The 22921-nt window shown below is 40.6% G+C and overlaps 1 protein-coding gene across 4 annotated transcripts; it reads right to left on the reverse strand.

Annotated features, from left to right (window-relative positions):
* Positions 1–634: 634 nt before the first annotated feature.
* On the reverse strand, positions 635–22436 carry b4galnt1b (beta-1,4-N-acetyl-galactosaminyl transferase 1b). Of its 4 annotated transcripts, none has more exons than XM_040028780.1 (12): positions 22220–22435; positions 18434–18535; positions 10639–10861; positions 10385–10561; positions 9103–9209; positions 8822–8859; positions 8555–8735; positions 5548–5640; positions 5256–5443; positions 5036–5176; positions 4705–4942; positions 635–3716 (listed from the first exon to the last, which is right to left on the reverse strand). In XM_040028780.1, exons 3-12 carry the CDS (start codon positions 10851–10853, stop codon positions 3499–3501), a joined length of 1596 nt encoding a protein of 531 aa, XP_039884714.1. In that variant the 5' UTR covers positions 10854–10861; positions 18434–18535; positions 22220–22435; the 3' UTR covers positions 635–3498. The 4 variants fall into 4 exon arrangements, with proteins under 4 accessions (XP_039884714.1, XP_039884713.1, XP_039884715.1 ...); XM_040028779.1 differs by lacking the exons at positions 18434–18535; positions 22220–22435 and adding an exon at positions 17017–18427 and having other exon boundaries at positions 635–3472; positions 3628–3716; XM_040028781.1 differs by lacking the exon at positions 18434–18535 and having other exon boundaries at positions 22220–22436.
* Between the last annotated feature and the right edge of the window lie 485 nt (positions 22437–22921).

Consider the following 22921-nt stretch of genomic DNA (forward strand, 5'->3'; position numbering starts at 1 on the left):
CCAAATGTGTAATAATCAGGTTGTTTTGTCTTGTTTTTATAAGATTATTTAAAAAGAAAATCCAAACGAATCGAAGCTGCACACAATCTGATCTCTGGTCTACAAAGCAGGGAACCCGATGGTGCTTAGCACCCTCTAGTGGAGGGAAATGCTCATCATTATGAATTAAAGAGTGAGTCACAATGTGAGCTCTTTAATTTACCAGTTTACAAGTCAAATATTTTATATTATGATTAATTATATGGTCTAACTAATTAATTATTATATTTTTATATTAAAAATTGCAGCTGGGTTTATACACATACATATAAACCGAATTTTTATACAGTAAGCAAAACCATGAAAAGGCATAAACTCGCGCTGCTGGCACCTGCTCTACACTTCTGAACATAAAAAATTTCAGTACTCCAAGCAAAAGACTGCCTGAAATTTCTGCATCACACAGAGGCCATTTGTCCTTCAGTCATCTGACTATGTGACACACAACATCCTAAAGTGGTCTCGTTGTTCATTTGCATCGCACAGACTCACACTGCCTCATCTTTTACATGTTTGTCTGCTTGTTTAACATCTTAATATTGCCACTGAAAATGAAGACGAAACCTTGTAATTAATACGAAGGCTTTTGTTTTTTATTTTTGTGCTTGGCGGAATTTTAAGGGAACATCCATTATGCAGTTTCTCTGGGTGAAACTGACCAGACTGCGTTGAGCTGATAGGAAGGCAACGGTAACTTAAATAACCACTTGTTACAACCAAGGTGTGAAGAAGCAGAACCTTGAAGCAGCTGGGCTACGGCAGCAGAATACCACACAGAGGATCACTCCTGTCAACTAAGAACAGGAAACCGAGGGTTAAATTGAACTTTTGCTATCAAAATCTGGTGGTAAGCAGTAAAGCACAGATCCATGCTGCCTTGTATAAACAGTTTAGTCTGCTGTTGATGGTGTGAGGGTGTAGAGGATATTTTCTTGGCACAGATTGGGTCCCTAAATACCAACAGAGAATTGTTTAAATGCCACAGCCTATCCGAGTACTCTTGCAGACCATGTTCAACCCTTTATCACCACATCGAACTGGTATTTTGATGACTGCCTCCAGCAGGATAATGCACAACGTCACAAAGCTCAAACTATCTCAGACTGGTTTCTTGAGCATGACAATGAGTTCCCTGTACTCACATGGCCTCCACAGTCACCAGCTCTCAATCTAATAGACCAGACTCGGGATGTGGTGGAACGGCAGATTCTCATCATGGATGTGCAGCAGACAAATCTGCAGCAACTGTGTGACGCTGATCTGGACTAAAATCTCTGAGGAATGTTTCTAACAACTTGTTAAATCTTTGCCACAAATAATTAAAGCTGTTTTGAAAGAAAGACAGGGCACAACCTGGCACGAGCAAGATGAAGCTAGATATAAGACTCCTTACCTGCATGTTCCTTCATGTTCATGGCCCTCAGTACCTCTCTGATCTCCTTCAGCTCTACACCCCCCCAGCCCCACCTGAGAAATCTTCCTCCTGTGTTGACATGTGGTTGCTGTACATTCCTCTCTCCAAGTTTCAGACGCTCAGGGATAGAGCCTTCAGCTTCCAGGCTCCGACACTCTCAGACAACTTCAGCCATTAAATTCAAAACCTGGTTTTAAACGCAGGCTTTTAGTCTCAAATATAAACCGTGCTTGCTATTATTTGACAGTTTTTGCCTCTCATCTATCATAGGTAGCATAAAAGATGTGCTTATAAATTAAGTTCTGTAATCTGTAATCAAAAGACTGTAATCTATTGTAAGTCAGCGTCTTCATCCTTTGAACCAACATCACAACATTGAACACAAGATTTCGTTTTTTTTTCCCCACACACATTTTTTATAACATTTGAAATGAATGTAAAAACTCTCATAATGCTCAAACAACTCATATTTTTTTGTTTTGGGTGTGGGGGTGGGTGGGTGAAGCAGGCAACAAATGATTTCTGTGTCCACACAATAAACATCACTGTTAAAAAAAATTCTACATCTGTCAACACTTACAAATTAAAATGTGAGACAAATTCTTCAGTACACAACTACATACAAACCAAGCAGCAGGAACACTGCTGTTAGTTTCTTCCATCAACAGAACGAACGTCACATTTTGGTGAAAAATAGAAATGAATTAAAAGTCACAAACAGATGCCGGTGTAGCTCAGAGCAGATCAGGTTCGATTCCGATGTGCTGCTTTCTGACCCGACACCCCCCTGCTTACTTGTCTCTCTTCACTGTTCTATCTAATAAAAGGCAAACAAATTGTTAATAAATTAATAAATAAAATAGTTACAAATAAGTCGATATTTCTCTTGGGGATTAAAAAAAACAGTTGATAAATCTCTGGCACCTTATTGCTAACAAAACAAAGTTAAAAAACTTGCTTAGGAAACAAATACAGTGATACAAGGGCGCCATCTAAAGACCATGGTATAAAAGAACAGCATCACCACTTGAGTCTCTGACATGCAGGAGTGCTCCAAAGAGGAGTTTCAGTATAAAAACTGTATTCTTGCTTCATCCCCCCCCCCCTTCTCCATCCTCTTTTCATAATGATGTGAGTATTTTACAAGTACTTTAGTTCAACCAATGTTTCTTTTGGCCACATGTAAAGATCCGGTGGTGAGCACTCAAACGCCTCGTTTTCCTCAGATGCTTGTTGGGGAAACAGACAAACAGCAGAAGACGACGATTACAGCTGCTCCCACAACCAGGTAACACCTGATGAACTGAGACCAAAAGGTTCTCCTCCTCAGATCTTACTTATCTCTCCATGGATGACACAAAAGGATTCTGGGTAATGGGCAGTAAAACCATAATACACACACAGATTAAAGCACCCAAGAGCTAGCAGCATCCAGACCTTTGGCACGGCCAGTCAGTACCAGAACCCGACAAATGAAAAGACTTGGAACACGTTCTTCATGTGGCATTGGCAAGAAGGTCACACTGGAGCTCCGAGTCTGCAGCTCTGTCACTTAACTGATAGGGTTTGTTGTCACTGACAGAAAGACCTTGTTCCAAGCTCAATTCTATATTCGGCTAGTGCAAATCGAAGGAGAATGCATGCACATCTACCCAGAACAGCATGACAATGAAGTTACACTGGCTGCTACCTGTTCGGTTCTCCCAAAGCCTGGTCTTTGTGCAGGGTATGAGCAAGATCCCTTTATGACTCGAGATGTTACTGGGCACTGCAGCTCATTTTCTCCTGTCTTCACACCAAAAAGGAAGCCTAAATTTTTATGTTGGGCTTCTAGATGCTAGAGGACTTTTTAGCTCACTGCAGAGCTGTGCACTGACAGATAAAACATGCTAAAACTGCTCTAAAGGCCGAAGCTGGAAAAATAATTTCAAGGTTCTCAAGAGAAGGCAAACCAAAATCTTATCTGACAGGGCGTGGGGGAGGAGAACTTCTTTGGCAACTCGGGGAGAGCGGAGGAACCTTCGAGAAAAAGAGGAGAGGGGAAGCTAATTATGAGTCAAGCACTGAAACCGATTCTTGAAGTACAGGAGGCCGTTTTTGGTGTGCGTGGCATCAGAGGAGGCTGATGGGTAACGGAACTTGGCGTAGGTCTTGTCGCTCTCTGACTGGCTTACCCAGGGTAGTTTGATTTTGGTCGCGTGATTGACAATGACATCATCGCAAGAGCCCACATGGAGAGAGCCGAGGCCATCGATGAAAAACTCTAGAAAAAAAAAGGGAGGGGGGTAAACATTCCTCAGTGGGTCAGGAACACTTTTAATTGATGAAATATTGCAGGTATGAAAGTGAGGAGAAGGTGGCGTGAGCTAAATGTTCCATTCAAATCACATTTCATTCAGTTTAATGTAGGTAAATTAAAGCCGAGCTGCGACTCCTCCATGGTGGTGTGTGCTGATAAGAAAATGTCACAGCATAATTTGCTAGCAAAAATTATCTTGCACACATTATCGTCTCAGTAAGTAAAATAAGATATGAATCTTTTTTCTTAAATTGCTAAGATATTGTTGCTATCAATACCTTAATCTGAGATATTCATCTCCCTTTTATTCTTAAATGATTAAGGAAACATTAAATTAATTTTATATGGCACACAAATTGACTCAGTGCTGCAGGAGGATAGAAAAACAATGAATATGAATATACGATAAAGTGCAAAAGTCTTGAGTTACACCTCATTTCTATATATTTTTCTAGAACAAATGGGAAATGGGTGATCAAAAACAGTGTTTGTACAATTCTAACAAGCTTGAAAGTAAATATTTGGTTTTACCACCTTTCTCCTTAAACACAGCCTGAGCTTTAGCTTTCTTATAATTTCTTGAAGCAGCCTTCAGGAATAGTTCTTCAGGCTTCTCAAAGGACATTCAAAGCTGAGTGTTTGCTGCCTTTTGTTCTGTTTTCTGATCCCACACTGCTTCAACAATGTTGAGGCCCGGGTTCTGGACACTCAAAGAAAGAAAAACTTTCAAAGAGCCTCTGAATGCCTGGAGAAATATTTCCCAAAACAATTAAAAAAAAAAAGAATGGTGGCTCAAGACTTGTGTATAAATGCGTAAATAATAATAATGATAACATTTTTTTTTTTTCAATTTTGGCATCTTTTTGCAACCGGCAGTCAAAACACTGAATAAATAACAGATGGCATGATGCTAAATTTGCTCCTTTGATATGAAAGGAAGCCCTGTACTCACCCAGATGAGCGACCCTGGTGAGGCGTGGGTCAAAGCCGACCTGCTGGACTTTGTCTGTGCGAGCTAAAAAGAAGTTGATGACCCCATCAGTCACAACGCAGTTGGGGAAGCCTTCAATGACGTGATGAAATCCTCTCCTCATGTGTAAACAGTCACCATCTTCCTCTCCTGGCTCAATGGAGATGGTTTGACGGTAGGTGGCGGTGTACCCCGTGGCCTCCCGCACTGCACCACCCACCTAGTTCACACACATAGATACACTGTCTCTGCAAGAGCCCCAAAACTTTAATATTAACTGAGAAAAAGAAAAAAATATTCTTCTGCTACTCACTAGATCCAGAGTGGTCCTTTCTAAAACATCCACAAGCTTCTCCAGCTTGGTGTTGGCTGTGAAGATGAAGTCATCGTCCACCCACAGTACGTACTTCGTGGTCACCTGGGATACGGCCAGGTTTCGGCCGGCAAACCAACCCTAAGAGACGCAACGCTGAGGTTTAGATTGAGATCGCATCACCAGTGACAGCAGGGAGAAGACTCCAGTGTGTCCTTACCTTTCCAAAGGGCATGATGTAATGTTCGATGTAAGGCCCAGAGATGGTTTGGGGATTTTCACTGTCATCAGCTATAACTATGGTAACAGTAGGGTAGTATCTTCTGATGCTGTCGATAAGATCTCTAAGCTTATCGTAACGCAGGAACGTTTTTGTGGCTATTGTCACGAGGGCGCTGATGTTGTACTCTGCAAAGAGTTGATGGAGGAAAACTGACTTTAGAAAGTGCTGTTTGACTCAGAAAGGACGTCTGACTTTAGTTATAAACACCGTCAACATGCCGGTGCTGTACCTCCTTTGGATCCAGTGTTGTACAGTTTAGGTGTTGTTCCGTGTCGGATCTTGATGCTGAAGACAGCTTGATGTCCCTCTGTCTCAAGCTGCACTAAAAGACCCCCGACACAAAAAAAACACGAGTATCATTAAGATAAAACTATGAATGCCTCACTCTCATCTGGTTCTCGTAAAGCATGTAGACATAACAATGTCATGTCTTTGTACAAAACCAATTTTTCAGACCCTCAGGTTAAAATGCTAAACTCTACAGCATTTTATAGACAATTCCAGTAAAAAAAAACAACACAAAAAAACAAAACACAAAGCACTTTTAGTTCATACGACTAATTTACCCTTCATAAAAACTCTACAGGGTTGGGATGACAAGTAAAGACAGATGTTATTAACAGATATTAACCCCAGGCCGAGTCGTTCGGTACTGGGACGCGAGAGTTGAAGCTCATAATAATAATGGATTGGATTTATACAGCGCTTTTCAAGGCACCCAAAGCGCTTTACAATGCCACTATTCATTCACTCTCACATTCATACACTGGTGGAGGCAGCTACGGTTGTAGCCACAGCTGCCCTGGGGCAGACTGACAGAAGCGAGGCTGCCATATCGCGCCATCGGCCCCTCTGGCCAACACCAGTAGGCAAGTAGGGTAAAGTGTCTTGCCCAAGGACACAACGACCAGGACAGAGAGCCCAGGGATCGAACCGGCGACCTTCCGGTTACAGATGCGATTCCCAACCACGGTCGCCCGTGGCTCAAATGTGAAATTTATGGTTTTCAGCATTTTTATTGTTAACTCTGTTTCCCTGGGTCTTTGTAGTTGTAGTGTCTTATTTTGAAAGAAATATTTAAACGTTACCATAGCGACCAGAGAGCATTAAGGGGCAGAGAGGAGGATGTCACTCGCAATGTTGTTGGCACATTTTCAGGAGGAAAATGCTAATAAAGTTACACAATTACAAAGTGAATTCGCATTTATTATGATATTTGCAAATTACCACGGTTTTTGTCTTGGTCATATCATTTTATTTTGTTGTATTTATCTGTGACACCTTAAAGGCCAGTTTGTGAAAATATTGTTTGACACTGGAGGTTGGGGATCACTGTATTAAAGCATATCCAGTGTTTAAACGGCCATTTTAAGGAAAATATTAGTTCAGTTTAAATTTGATGGAAGCAACATGTCCCCAATTGAGACAGGAAATGCTGGAAAAGTAAGTGTTACTAAAAATAGAAAAGAAATAGCTAGAGGACCATTTAAGGGAAAAAAAAGCATCTTAAAAAGTTTTCTCAGAAGTAAAGAAGGGGAGAGGTTCACCAATCTGCATAAAACAGTGTCTACCGATTGTGAAAGAATTGTGTTCCTCACTGTAAAACTGTGAAGACTTTAAATATCTCGTCATCTGCAGTAAAAAAATATCATCGAAAGATTCAGAGAACCTTGATAAATCTCTTTTTGCAAGGGACAAGACAAGGCAATGTCTTGTTTCCGTTGGTTGAAATGGCAAAAAGTTGTTAAAAGAGCTTTAAAGACAGTTTTTCATTGTGGGTTTTACTTTTTCTTGTGAGACAGGAACCCGGGGTTTGATGCACCAGTCCAGCTATGGTCATGTTCAGATACATTGTCATCCTCAGCGGAAAGATTGTGAAAGCCTTTCCTACTTGTGGTTAGGCAAATTCGATTTAATGTCCTACATCACTCAGATGCGCGTGCATTAAAGACAGACATGATTCTGTCATGAAGACAAAATGCTGATCTGCCTTTTTGTATAAGGTCCATACTCTCATTATAAAGACTCATTGTATTTTCTAAGTTTTGCTGTGAATAAAATCGATTGCACTCAGTTTTTATTTACATTTTAAAAAGTGCCCCAGCTGTTTTGAAACTGGGTTATACTATACAGGCAGAAAGTCAAAAGACAAGGGCAAACATGCCTTCAGCCATTCAGGTTTTGTGCATGCTTACTATTGTTAATTTTGTGCTGAACAAAGAGGCTCTGATATCAGACTGAATCCTGCTTGGTTGCCCAATTCTAGCTCAAGAGAAACAGCTCTGCAAATAATTTTCTCTGCCAGGAATACCATACAAGAGCAGGTGTGAGGCCACTGAAAAGGGAAAAAAAAGCAAGGTACACAGAGTAGCTTAGTATAAAGGCTGGAGACACTCGGGAAGGTTAGCCACGTCTGATGATGTGATGATGGCAAACAAACAAAACAATCTTGGTGTTGTACAGACAGTGTTGGGGAGTAATGGAATACATGTACCGCCGTTGCATATTTAAAATACAAAATATGAGTAACTGTATTCTATTACAGTTACCATTTAAAAAGGTATTATTCAGAATACAGTTACTTTGTTGAAAAAAATGGATTACACTGCGGTATTTTCCTGTTTCATATGCTAGGCTATGCCCTCTCTATATTTGGTAATTCCACGCCGGTGAAAACCCAAACAAAACGCGCATGAAGAGGCTCTAATGCCTGTGTCTCAATCTCGCGGCCCTACTTGCGGCCCGCATAATGACGTGAAGAAATATTTTTTTGAATTTTTACTCCAAAAATGATTTAATATCAAGGCAATAGGCAGAGTGTTACAGGCATAGCCCTAAAGAATGTAGCCTCATGGGCAGTGTAGTCCGTGCAGCAGGGAGAATGGACTGTTGTACCCGTTATGTGTCTGTGAGCACGAGGGAGGGAGAAAAAGGAGAGTCTAAAAGTATGAGTTGCCACCTACCAGAAACGGGAGATGGAAGCATGCATGTCAGTCACCTCCTGCTGTACCTTCGTATATACTGTATATGCATGATCAAAGTATCAGAGTTTTCATCTAATGACCGAGAGTGAAAAAAAATCCACATATTGCTTTAAATTTAAACACAGACTCAAATTAGGGTGTGAGATGATTCTTTTTCTGTGTCTTTACTTTCTCCTTTGTGGAATTTGCTGAAAAATACAGAAGAACAAAGTCCAGAGCCGATAAGACGGTGGATTGTTTCCGAGGGCTCACCTGTGTCTGCCGTGCTGGGATGAAACAGCGTGTTCGTGTAGGTGACGAACTGCAGCTGTCGGTTCATGTTCGGCAGCAGGCGGCTGGAAAGAGTCATGTGCATCTCGCCATCACCTTTGATTTTCACCTCGTCTACCTCCGCGGCCACATTTAGAGTTCCCAGCGTGGCAGTGATGTTTATCTGCATATGATGGAAAGAATAGCGGTCAAGGTCAGAGGACTGCAGGCATCTAAAATATTTAAAGACAGACACGTTTGAGCACTCACTGAGTAATTATCTCTGGGAAGGTCATGTAAGGCCAAGCCTGGAAAAGGAGAAACAAACACTGATTGATTTTCAGTCCATTTCCTGTATGCACCAGCTGGATAAATAAGGCCTTTCAGGGGGGTGACCTTACAATATATGTAGGTACAAAGAATATCCAGTATATAAACCACCTCTAGTTCAGGTTAATTTTTAATGTTTAGGGGCCAGTTTAACTACTTTCAAATGATAAAACCATGAGACTTTCATAAATATCTGAGTTGCTCACTCGCTGAAGTCGTACCTGGGATGATGATTGTTTTCAGGGGTCGTACTTCCACCCCCTGTGTCGGATACTGCAAGGGGCTGTTAGCCTCAGCAATAATGAGTAGATCTGCAGGGGTCTTTGACCTGAAATGAAATGTTTTTGTTTTTTTACATGAACAAGCACAGCAAGCAGAAAGCAGGAAGCTCTTCGCAAATAACAGTCACAATTACTATTATCCGCGGATATCGTTATTAAAATGACCTCACGTTTCTTACTGGAGAGCAAAGCTTTTGATAAAAACAAGTTTTGTCGTATTAGGAATTAATTTCAGTACTTCTGAAAAGTTAAAATTTTTCTGGAAAGGTGGCTAATTTTGTGTTACTTTTTAATTGCCTTCATCATTTCAAATGTTAATAACTAAAGTCAGTATTCAGTGGATTTTGTCTCACTGGCTCTCTCAGCCAGAGTTTATTCAATAAAGAAACTGAATATTTAGTCTGAGTGATTCATAATAATGGCGTCGGGATTTGGGTTGTGACAGCGTCTGTGTTGAATGTAGAAGCTGCGTCGACGTTCACTCTGATGCCTCTGTGTTTCTAAATGGAGGGACAGTAACTGTGTGTGTATGTAAGCATGTAAAAACTGCAGATAGTAAGATTAAAAGCAACAGTATTTTATCTATACTTGCCATTGTACAAATTCATCTCATGTAAACAATAACGTGACGCACAGCTTGGCGTCAAAAAAAAGGCGCTCACCTTTGACATTGCGTGGCTAAATCTCTGTTTTCTTTGTACAGACGTAAACGCAAAACTTGAGTTTTTAAAAAAACCTCTATTTTCAGTGATCCAAAACGCTTTTACGTGCGGACGAAAGGCCCGAACAAACAGAAAAAGCTGCATTTTCAAAAATACCCGTCTATGTAGCCTTACTAATGCACAACTCCTGCACGATCCACAGAGATGCAGGGAGGTTTTAAGGCTGCCAGTTGTGTACAGGAAGCAAGCAAAAAGCAAGGTCTGTGTTTATATATGTTCTAATGCATGTATATTCAAACCGCGTAGTAACAAACCACAAAGCGAAGCAGATCAGCAGATTTGACAATAGTGATGTGAGATCGTGGATGATTTTCCATGTTAGAGATAGATAAGTCTAAAAAACAATTTCCTGTAGCGTGCACTGAGACAGATGGATTATTTCAAGTAACACATTTTGTTACATCATTATTTAATTTAAATAAAACAACACATCAGGCCACATAATAATATTTTAGCCACACAGATAAAAATATGTGAAACATCTCTTAAGTACTCCTTACCTCGTCTGAAAGCTGCTGTACTCTTTAGCCCGTCTCCTCTTCATCTCCTCCAGCTCTGAAGCCTCGAAGGCAGTGTGCAGCGGGTGAGCTGACACCCGCGGGAACAAGAGTTGTGCGAACGGTAGGTTTACCCCCCCACTTTCGCCCTCACATATGCATCCATTACGTGCCAGCAAACTGGACAGATTATAAGACACGTGTGATCAGATTTAAACTCAGGTCTGTCCGCTTTGGTTCAAAATAGCATTACTTACCTCGCCACATTATCCCTTACATGGAAGGGAATATTGCTCAATCGATGGTCTGACTCAGGGACCCTCTCTTCCAGATGCCTCTCTACTATAAACGCTGGTCGCTGCCAAACATCCACTGTGATATAACCCCGAGTGGGCCACGAATGGAGGAGAGCCAGTACTAGCACCACAGACACCAAGATGACTAGCAACACCGTCTTCCTCATGGACCGCATTCTGGAACCTGTCAGAGATTAGAATGCTGGATGACGCTCTGGTTTCTATAATTATACTCTGACGATATTTCCGAACAGGAATGCGATTTAAGTGACGGGAACAAAATCAACAGTCTCTGTTTTGTGTGACAACTTTGTGAGGTTTTGCTAAAGTTAAAAGGTTATGTCATCCCCCTGCACCACCCCTTCCACTTCAGCTCAACCCCAAAAACAGCCCACAGGAAGTTGTTTAATTGCAGATTTTCTAAGTCGTCACCACAGCTACAGATCGATGGAAAATTTTTCGCATTTTTGTGGTTGCACTCACAGTGGAGCCATTAAAAGAGATCTATATATATCTGCTGAAAGGATCAGCATAACGAAATCATGAATGCCTTCCGATCCCTCATTCCCCTCCCATATTTTTTCTCCTCGATTCTTCTTCTTGTATATAACTGAATGCAGATGTGCCCCCTTTTAGAAACTTGCCAGCACACAATTACTTCTTTCTCCTCCAGCTGTGAAAAACAAAAACTCCATTTCTGATTCTGCATGCACTTGGGTGTGGGCGAGATGGTATTCTTGTAAATGAATTGCTCATATTGTGGGAACTTAAATATTATACACAGCTACATAGTAGGAATCCAGCCTTCTTGTTTTTTTTTTTGTTTTTTTTTAACTCAATTTTTATTATAATTTACAACATTGTAACTTGTACTTGTCAATGTTCACAAGTAGGACAGTTACAGAAACCGCAATGCAGAAATGTAGATCAAAATAAGAACTGCAATTAGGAAGCACAAAACAAAACTGGAAAGCAAAACAAAACCCAAGCAAGCAAACAAACACAAAACAACAAAAACAAAAACAAAAACTTTATGTAATATTAAATAACGTGACAAATCTAGCCATAAATGAACAAAACGAAACAGACCTATGCTAAATTATTGAAACAGTAAAGCATGTATGGGTCGCCAACGCTCAGTAAACAACTCTCTCTGAATCCGCAGAGCGTATGTTATTTCCTCCATCTGGTAAATTTCTCTCACTTTATCAAGCCACATATTATATGAAGGTGGGTCAAGATTCAGCCATTTAATAGTAATACACTTTAGTGCTGCTGTAAGCAAGATTCTTAAGAGATACTTTTTATTGTTTCCCGCAAAACCATTTGGTAATACTCCTAAAATGGCTAGCTGTTGGTCTTTCGTTAATGGTTGTTGGAAAACTGTGTTGAGAACTTTAAATATGTCATTCCAAAATGAGCAGAGTTTTGGGCATGACCAGAATATATGTGAGTGGGTTCCTAAATAAGTACCACAATTTCGCCAGCAGGTGTCAGGATTTGTAGGCTTCATTTTGGCAATTATCTCTGGGGTTCTAAAATATCTCATGTCCACCTTCCATTTAAATTCTCTCCACAGCCCAGAATAAGTCACAAGATGGGCTTCGCCGAACACCTCTTCCCAGGTGTCCTCTGAAATTTGAGTGCCAGTCTCAGCTTCCCACCTTGCCTTAATATCCAAAGTTGCATTTGTATTGAAACTCATAAATGCGTTATAAAAATTACTGATTAATTTTGGGGAGGAATTACTTTGAAATATTTTTAGAAATATTTCCTCAATGGGTGAGGGCTCCAAAACTTGCCTCCATTCTTTATGTTTTGTCAAAAAGCTTCTTAGCTGTAGAAACCTAAAAAAAAGTCAGAAGAAGGAAGCCGAAACTGACCTCTCAACTGTTCAAATGAGCTCAGGTGCCCATTCCTCACAACATGACATAGTTTATAAAGCCCACTATTTGACCATGCTCTGAAGCCAGGGTCTTCCACAATAGGAGAAAAACCCTGCAGGGAGGAGAGGCTTGATAAAATTGAAATTTCTTTTGGAAGACCAAATGATTGTTTGATTCTACGCCAAATCGTTAGTGTGACCCTTGTCCATTCCCCCATATGCAAATTTTTAATTGAAATGTTAGAAAAAAGCAGGTATTCCACTGATCTTTCGCACATTGTCTTCTCGATGTTTAGCCACTGAGTTTCAGATAAATCCCGCACCCATACAGTCAGGGGTCTCATCTGAGCTGCCCAGAAATAATATTTCAGATTTGGAACAGCCAATCCCCCCTGCAGTTTTGACAGTTTTAATGTTTGGAACTTGATCCTTGCCATATAAATTTGGAAAAAAGTTTATCTAAATTATCAAATGTAGAGTTGGGAATGTTAATAGGCAGCATTTGGAAAAGGTATAGAAGTCTTGGCAATACATTCATACGTATACTCTCAATCCGACCTAAGAAAGACAGAGGCAGGACTGTCCATCTCTCTAAATCTTTTTTTATTTTTGCAACTATAACTTCATAATTTACTTTAAACAAGTCTGATAATGAGTGAGGAATCTGAATTCCTAAATACTTGATACCTTCGTTTGGCCATTTAAAGCCACATCGCTCCTTAAATGTTTGTGAAATGTTTCCTCCTATATCCATTGCCAATGTTTTGTCAATATTAACTTTGTAACCAGAGAGGTGACCGTATGTACTAATAATTTCTTTTAAATGAGGTACACTGACTGCAGGATTTGAAATGTATAAAAGTACATCGTCTGCATAGATGGACAATTTATGCTGTTCTCCATTAATTGAAAGGCCCTGAATTTCATGTTCGTCTCTAATCAACTGCGCCAGAGGCTCAATACTTATATCGAACAGCAGGGGCGACAGTGGGCATCCTTGTCTACACCCACATTCCAGCGGAAATCTGGCTGATATTGTTCCATTTACCCGTACAGCCGCCATTGGGTTGGAATAAAGAATCTGTATCCACTTAATTAAGTTTGGCCCAAATTTGAATCTTTCAAGTGTATGGCCCAAGTACTGCCAGGAAACCCTGTCAAATGCTTTTTGCGCATCAAGAGACAGAATCATTGTTTCTTCTCGTTTGGTCTTGTACAAGGACATTAAGTTCAACAATCTACGAACATTGTCCCCGTAGTGCCTTCCTGCAATGAACCCCGTTTGATCTGGATTTATAACCTGTGTAATAATTTTACTAACTCTTTTGGCTAAAATCGTGGTGAGAATGCGCAAATCAGTATTAAGTAATGAGATTGGCCTGTATGATTGACAATTTGTGGGGTCCTTGCCCTCTTTATGGATTACGACAATTGTAGTATCATTCCAGGATGGCGCCATAGTCCCAGTCTCCAGAGCGCAGTGGTAAGCTTTCAGTAATAAGTGTGCGACTTTGTCCTTAAGTTTTTTTTATAGAATTTGTTAATAAAACCATCAGGGCCAGGACTTTTTTTAGTTTTAAGGTTTGAAATCACCTGCAAAATTTCTTGTTCCTGAATTGGTTCATCTAACTCCTTTGCTACAGATTCTGGCAGTGTTTTTAAATTGATCTTTTCTAAGAAATCAGATAGTGTATTGTCATCTTTACATGTATCTGAATTTTTATATAATGACTCGAAAAAATTGGCAAAGCAACTTGCAATTTGATTTGGTTTAGTAATTAGGGTTTGATCTGACTTCAACTTTTGGACCATATTACGAGTTTGCTGTTTCCTGAGTCTTATTGCCAGCAATCTACTAGCCCTGCTACCCTGTTCATAGTACTTTTGTTTAATGAATCTTAAATTGCCCTCAATTTTCTCGTTTAATAAACTATCAAGCTCACTACGTAACATTTTAAGATCGGAAAGCAAATTGGCTGTCTGTGCTTTTTTGTGTTGTTGCTCTAGGTATTTTATTTTGGCCTCCAATTCACACCGCCTAGCCTCTTTTCTTTTTTTCCTGGCACTTGCAAATGATATTATGCGACCTCTAATGTATGCCTTGGCGCAGTCCCAGAGAGTTAAAGGCGATATCTCCGGAGTTGTGTTCAACTCCAAGTAAGTATTTAGTTCAGTATGTATGAACTCACAAAACTGGCTATCATTTAGGAGTGAGGCATTTAATCGCCAAAGTTTTAGTCTTGGTGTCAATCCTAAGTCCCATGAGAGTGATAATTAGGGATGGGTACCGGTGTCCGGTGCCATGATGGCACCGGTTCTGACATAAACGGTAGTAACCAGACCGAAAAGCAGCGCACATTTCGGTGCTTTATTTCTGTGCTTTTTTTTCCTGAGCTGTGATACACTTCTAGCCAATCATTTTACGTTTCCGAGGATAGTAGGCGGGTCCAGGTACGTACGTTCTTTTAGAGCAGAGCTACAGATTAAAAACGCCCAAGGCGAAGCGGTCAAAAGTCTGGCTGTACTTCACAGCAAAATATGCAAACTCAGCAGCCTGCAACAAGTGCTTTAAGCTGATACTGTGATACTGTCAAAGGAGGTAACACCTCAAATCCGATGAAACACCTGGCGACGCATAGCGGGCTTTTTTTTTTAAAAGCCGAGAAATGCACCGTATTTGATAGCTTGCTGCGAGACCTCACACCGTGCACATCTACTGCGGGTGTGGTGCCTGTTATCGGACCCGGAGTTAGCAACATCCCCAAAAACACGAAGAGGAGAGTCCTGGCCCCTAGCCCTGCCAGTGTAGCAGAAATGATGACGGATGATGATGCAGCAGCAGCCGTTCTTCTCTGCGTGAGTAGCTTAATGTTGTCCGTGTGTAATTTACGTTGAGTAGGCTAACCACGTTATTACATTAATGCAGGTAAGGTGAACTAGCAAACATCATCATAGCTACATGCGGCTGTCTTCTTGTTTGATGGCAGATACTCCCTTCACCCTGGCCAAAAAGGCTAAAATGACCAAAGAAAAAGAGGGAAACGGCTAAACATGAGAGGTTTTTGGACAAAGTTTGTGTTTTTTCCATTGTTTAAGCACTGCTTCCAGCCAAGAGTGATACCATATATGCCCCATAGCTGCAGAAAAGGCTAACATTGTTATCTTTTTACAAAAAACAGCTGAACATGAGAGGTTTTTGGACCAATTTTGTGTTCTCCATTCTTTAAGCACCGGTTTGAGCACCGGCACCGTTTCAAAAGTACCGATTTGGCACCGGTATCGGATAAAACCTAAACGATACCCATTCCTAGTGATAATGGTGCATGGTCAGATAGTGTAATTGGTAAGATTTCAATATTGTCAATTCTATGCTCTTCTGTTTTAGAAGTAAAAAATAAATCTATCCTGGAATAAGATGCATGTCTATGCGAGTAAAAAGTATAATCTCTGACTCTAGGAAACCTATTTCTCCAGACATCAATTAGTCCCAGTTCAGTTGTTAAATGTTTTAGAGCTTTGCTCATTTGCGATGCATGGCTTTTAGAACTTGGTTGTTTATCCAAATAAGGTGACAAGACACAATTAAAATCCCCTCCTAGCAATAAAACACCAGAACACTTTTGAAGTACTAAATCAGAAATTGTATGTATGAAATTTGGCTCATCCTCATTAGGGGCATAGATATTGATGAGGGAAACCAGTACTCCATCAACAGAGCCGTTGACCACAATGTACCTTCCATGTGGGTCTCTATATGTAGTGAGTGGGGTGAAGTTTATCTGTCTATGTACTAGGATAGCCACACCTCTTTTCCTGCCAGCCTTGTGAGATGAATAAAACACTTGCTGTGCCCACGACCTTTTTAGCTTGTCATGCTCAATGTCAGATAAATGCGTCTCCTGCAGAAAAGCTATATAACAATTGAAACTTTTTAACTGGCCTAGAATTTTTTTTCCTTTTAATAGGGCTGTGGAAGCCATTGACATTATAGCTTATGACTTTAAGCAAATCTATCTTGACTGTGTAGGGTTACGTTTGAAAGATATCCGAGAGGCACAAGTAATTTTGCACTCCATGATGACCCAAAGTTTTGCTTAGCATAGGACAATACAGAAAGAACCATCAAACCAACAAACCAGAAACTAATATATAAACTACATTGTACAAGTTTTTTACCCATCAAAAGATCCCCGGGAGAACAAGGGACCAGAACAGGGGTAACAACAGCAGGACAGAAAGTCAAAGGGACCCCAAGTGCAGCTAACTCAAGTTTAGATGTCTTCATATGGAATGATGAACTGAAGTTCGGGGAAAATTGCTGGGCGAGCAGTCTCAGTACCACTAATAAATCTCAGTACTGTCTGCTAAAACACTATTGGAACTCAGGCCCTGCACAACGTAGTAACGACCAGGCACAGTAATGTAGCTTACTGACATAGAGAACTCTGAGTTACCTTCCACCTTGGGACAGAAGAAATCACCATCTGCTGGAGAGAGTATATTTTCCTTGACATAATCCATGGCTTTGGCAGCATCCACAAACTCCTTTTCAACGTTGTTGTAAGAGACACGGAATCTGGCAGGGTACAGGATGCCAAAGCGGACTCCCGGCCTATCGTGGAGTATCTTCCTCACGTCAGTGAAAGCCGCCGTGGCTTTCGCCACGCTGGCCGTGTAGTCGGGGAATATGGCAATTGGGTTTCCTTTGAAGAGTAGTTTTCCTCTGTGCGCTCTCCTGAGGATGTCCGCCGCGTCTCCTTCGCTGTTTAATTTAGCAATGATAGGGCGCGGAGTATCCCCGGGTCTCCGTTGAGTCAGGCTACGATGAGATCTTTCCACGTGGACTTCTCTGTCAAGCTGAAACACCTCTTTGAGGAGCGCAGAGACCGCCGCTGGAGAGCTGGAACCCTGAGTTTCAGTCACACCAATGATCCGGATGTTTCCCCTTCTCATACGTCCCTCGAGGTCTTCACATTTGTATTTAAGGGCTTTCACCTCTTTTGTGAGGGACTCCATCGTGTCTTGTACGGCCACCATTTCGTCAGACCAATTCGACAGACCCGCTTCGACAGATTTTACGTTAGCTCTCACCTGGTCCAGCTCGGCTCGAATAGCGGTAGTGTTGCTATTGATTTCTGCCTTCACGTCTTGGATATCCCTTTTCAACGAATCAAAGCTGTCAGCCAGAGCAGACCTGACTTCCTGCTGGATGACAGCTTCTATCTTGTCGCAAGGAGGTAAGAATATCCGTCTTGAGGTCTGCCACATCCATTTTAGCTATCGGTGCCGACTTCGGTGTTTGGCTAGCGGTGTTGTCACAACTTTTGCCCGCGGCTGCACTGGTCTTAGCTGTCGACGAAGCCTCGTATTTGTATTTCTGCAGATTTGCCGCCATAAAAGCGACTTTTTTGGATTTAAATCCGTAGGAACTTTGTTTAAAAGTTTAAGCTTGTCTTTGAAAGCAGATTGGTAACTTAAGTGCCTATTTTTGATGCAAATTAAGCTGGAATGTGCAGAGGCTCTGAAGTAAGCGTGTTCACTCCATCGCGCTCGCTAGCGCCCCCCCAGCCTTCTTGTTAAAGACATAAATGCTTACATCTAATGATGACGACTTTGTTTATGTTCAGAGTAGGAAAAGTCTAGTGTTAGAAATAATGTAGAAAACCTTTGAAGTGATGGAATCAAGACTCTATGTCTCTTGTATGTGTGTGTGTGTGTGTGTGTGTGTGTGTGTGTGTGTGTGTGTGTGTGTGTAGGCTTGCTTACAATGACAAAATTCACTGATAAGACATTAAATTAAACATTCTGTAACCATTTAGCAGACAGACTTTCATTTCTAGCAGTTTAAAAAGTATTTATAGGAATATCTACCTCACTGCCTCTATCCAGTCATTGAAAGGAAAACCTCTGTTGACACCTGCATCTCCAGAAACCATGTAAACATTTGTGGAAATGAGCAAGCGCCTTCTCCATCTGGAAAGAACAAAAAAAACAACTCAAAGAGTACAGACTGAAAAAGTGGATAACAACTAATAATAATATAACAGAATGTACTCTTAAGAAACCTGGAGTGCATATAAACTTATATTATCATGAGGTAAGTGACCATGTAGTGTCATTAAGTGACTGCATGGTACCACAGCTGCCGGAGGAAATTAGTTTTGTCGCGAAATCAATTAATGTAGAGCAGTGTCACAAACCACGGAGGCCCCAGAAAAGTGCAATCAAACGGTGAGTTTATTAACACCCAGGAGAAAACATCAGCATATGTCTTCTGACAAAAATACATGTTGAGAACACTTTTAAAGCAGTGAGGTATCCGCCCCCCCATGGCGTAAAAATAGGTTAAAGACATCAGTTACAGTAAAATGCTTAAGACCTTCTTGTAGACGAATGCAACAACTCTAAATGAGCACAAATTTTAGATGGCTATAAACAGACATAGAACTTCTCATTTCTATAACATCTTTCAAACAAGGTAATAACTTCAAGCCTTCAAGGTCTCTGAGGGCTGGTTGTCGACTCCGGTCATCTGTTACCAAGTAGACTAAAATGCAGTTGGAAGCTAAATGAGTTAAGGCCTCAGGCCTGACACATTCCTAGATTATATGTATTGTAAGCATGCATGCAATTATCCTTCTATGCTTTAGTCCTTTTCACAATAGATTGTGAAGACTCGCGCTTCATAAAGCTTAAGACCTTCTTGTAGACTAATGCAACAACTCTAAATTAGAGATGGCACGATACCACTTTTTTATGTCCGATACCGATACCGATATAAATTTGGATATCTGCCGATACCGATATGAATCCGATATAGTGTTTTTTTAATCAACAAAACTGTTTTTTAAATATCTTGCTGCATTTTGTATAAGTTCATACTCAAGTTTAAAACAACAACTACACTAACGCTATTCTGTTATACCTGTATGCAAAAAAAAAAATTTCATAGTTCAGCAATACTGATCAATCTAATAAACTTAAACCTACACCATCCTCCCTATTCTGGTATTTTAAAGAGTACTTAGTGTAAATATTAAGCAACCTAACTAATAGGGTTCCAACTCCCAGCAACAACAAAAATAAATAAATAAAAAATAGGGAACCACCCCTCACGCTCCACCTCATGATGCTTAATCGACGTAATCAACCTTAATTTGATGCAGTGTGAAATAAAATGCACAGAAATCAATTATTTTTCAAGAAATATTAAATAGATTCAACATCTTTCTTCAACAAAATTGCAGACTGCACAGATGGTACCTTCCCAAAGGAAAAAGTACTATAGCTTACTAGGGTATATATATTAGACTTAATAGTTACTATATACAGTAATTGACTTCTATTCATTTTGCATCAAATTAAAACTTTGGGTGTAAGATTCAGATAATTATTTATTAAAAACGAGACATTTTAAATGAGAATAAGAAAGAAAAGTATGTCTTTGTGCCCCCTTTTCCCTGTTCATGCCCTGTCGGCCCCCCTGGCTAAACTTTGCTAGATCCGCCCCTGCACAGTTACCAGCGTCAGCTACGTAGAAAAAGATCCTCGAGTAGAAAGTAATATTAAATAAATTCTAACAACAGCTTATCGAGCTTAAACGTGCTGCTGTTGTTTATCCACTGGTTTCCTCTTTCTGGTGCAAAGTGGGCCAAAAGCAAACTAGAGACACGGACTCGCAGCCGATCAGCTGATCGTTAAGCAGTTTCATGATTGAAGTAGCAGCAAGAAGAGGCAGTCATTTGTTAAGCTTAACGCAGGAATGCTTTACAAACATTCAGAGATGGACTTACACACTTGCTTTACTTCTCTCGGGATAACTTTGTCGGAGATGAAATGCCGGGTTGCTAGCGAAGCTCCAAATGCTATCCAGACCACTGACAGGTCCTGCATGCCACAGCCGCTCTATCACCTGATGCATACTGCTGACGTGCTAACGTTCTGAGGTGAGTTATGGCGTGTTGCAAGTTTTGTGAGGTGCTTTCGTGATATTTAATGGATCGGATTACATTTTTTATTTTTCTCCGATATCCGATCCAGTAATTTAGGTCAGTATCGGACCGATACCGATACGCAATATCAGATCGGTCCATCTCTACTCTAAATGAGCACAAATATTATGCAATGTGTATGAAATACTCCTGGCTGTATCTGTAATAAAAGTTAACATAATGAAAGGATCCTTAAATTAACATCTTCAATAAACAACTTTAATGCAATATCAATACTGTGAGAAATATTATTAAATGGAATAATGCTGTAGAGAATGTTATTAATGCAATTATAATGATGCAGGTTATATGGCAGCAATAAAAGAATTTCTGTATCTCCACATTTTACAAAGGTCTGGAGGGGAAAAACTAAATCAATACAGGGGAAAGATTAATAGGATCAGAACTAGCAATGTTCCTCTAAATCAGCAGATGGCTTACAGATGGCTTTGGCCACTCACTGTCATACCTTTCAGTCTAGTTCTTGTGTAATCGGTAATCTGCTATACCTCAGAGTTTTCTTGCAGTTTTCCTTCTTGTACCACCACCCTTCCAAAAGGAAATGAAATAGGAGCAAATTTTACGTTAAAAAAATACAATTTAGAATTGGTTCTTTGCCAAGTTATTTACTAAATGTGGACACCACACAGGTCATCCCCTGATTATGTTTGAATTGTTTATAGATCAGTGGCTTACAAAACAGCAATAACAAAAACGTTCCTGTGAGATTGCTCAGGTACAAGGACCAGACTGAAACTAGGTCAATAAGCAGCCAACGACTTTAAAAGAAAAATGTTTAAGACCGTCAGGATGTCTACTTTTTAAATAATTATAAATCTGGCTTCCTGGAATCAAAATATAAAAAATGAGGGGTTGGTCTTTTTGCACAGTACTGTATTTCAACAGAGATTGTAAGGTAAGACAACATGACACGATGCATATCTGTGAAGATATGCCTGCAGTAATGCAAAACATTGTTTTGCATTACTGCAGGCCTCCCAGATTTGATCTCCCCGTCTGAATGATAATTAGCAGCGATAGCGGAACAGCCCTAAGACATAACAGATAATCTAAGCCAATCAGAACATAGCTGTGTGCTGCACGCTGTTGTAATTAACCTAAAAACGAGCCTATGGTAGGGAGTGCCGCGGTGAACATGCATATAGTCCGTGGGTCCTTACCAAAGATTTGCTCGCATGTTTCGGACTATTTGAGATAATTAGCACAAAATTAGCACACCTTCCTTCGTACTGTGAAACATGAGGAAAATATGGAAAAAATAATGCGAATGTGTGTACAGAAATCCGAGGTAGCGAATATAAATACCCGGCTACACACAGGCCTATTAGCCCTCCTTATTCTGAGTGAGAGCGCAAGAAAACTCATGCATCCGAAATTATCTTTAAACAACACTTCTAATATGCTGAAAAACATCTCCAGAATAAAGACATACTGTGTATTTAGTTATTTTACCACCATGTTAATGTCAAAAATTAAAAAAAAAATCTCATGCCTATCCCCTCTTTGTCTATCAAAGAAGCTGTCAAACGTTCAGTCAGAGCTGAAAAACAACAACCCCAGAAAAAAATCCCCTGCCGAAGACGGGGACACGGGCCTAAAGCAGCACCCCACTGTAGAAAAAAAATCAAATAACCCCACAGCTCACCTCAGTTAAGACGTACACTACAGACTCTTTCACCTCCCTGCTGCACGGAGCTCGCCCCTCTCTCACGAATCTGTTCCTCGGAGGTCTTGAAAACGATTATGCGGGGGGAAGAGGCGCAGAGAGGAGCTGCCGCGCATCGCAGCACTGCAGGCTGTTGGACGGATGCTCCCCCTGCAGCAACAGCGGCTGCAGCGCAGCGGTGAGCGCACCGATATCGCCGCTACATCAGACTCATCAGCGGTCAGTCAGCTGAGCACGCACACACACAGACATAGAGGAGAGGATAACACTGAACTGACTGCACGATTTCTCAAAAAAAAAAAAAAAAAAAGGAGAATTATGATCAAACAATAAGATTTATGTCTACATACATGTTTAGATTGGTGTGGGTGTGTGTGTGTGGGCGTCTGTGCACACAGTCGATAAATATGTGTACTGCTTATTCAGCTTTTATAGTATCTCACCCTCTGTACTTCCCCTCCTCTCTGGTATTCTGTTAAGGAATGCTTTTTTTCTTCAAGGAACTGTCTTGATTTTTTCCTCACCAGATATTTAAACCCAGTAGTTTGACTGCACTTTTCGCTCAGCTCGGTGTGTACTTTTTGGGTATCATATGAATCGTTTTATTGTTTTGTCATTATTTTACCTAATTGTTATTGTAAACCTTTAAAATCAGTTACTTGGGACTGCTTTGCATCAAAA

The sequence above is a fragment of the Simochromis diagramma genome, unplaced genomic scaffold (genome assembly GCF_900408965.1).
Source record: "Simochromis diagramma unplaced genomic scaffold, fSimDia1.1 OVJJ01000483.1, whole genome shotgun sequence".
Taxonomy (NCBI): Eukaryota; Metazoa; Chordata; class Actinopteri; order Cichliformes; family Cichlidae; genus Simochromis; species Simochromis diagramma.

Coding starts and splice junctions, on each gene's coding strand:
- b4galnt1b (XM_040028778.1), bottom strand. CDS start 17,830: ATGTGGCAGACCTCAAGACGGATATTCTTACCTCCTTGCGACAAGATA. Junction 10,562..10,638: donor GTAAGGGATAATGTGGCGAG/GTAAGTAATGCT, acceptor TAATCTGTCCAG/TTTGCTGGCACGTAATGGAT. Junction 8,736..8,821: donor TTCCCAGAGATAATTACTCA/GTGAGTGCTCAA, acceptor CATCATATGCAG/ATAAACATCACTGCCACGCT.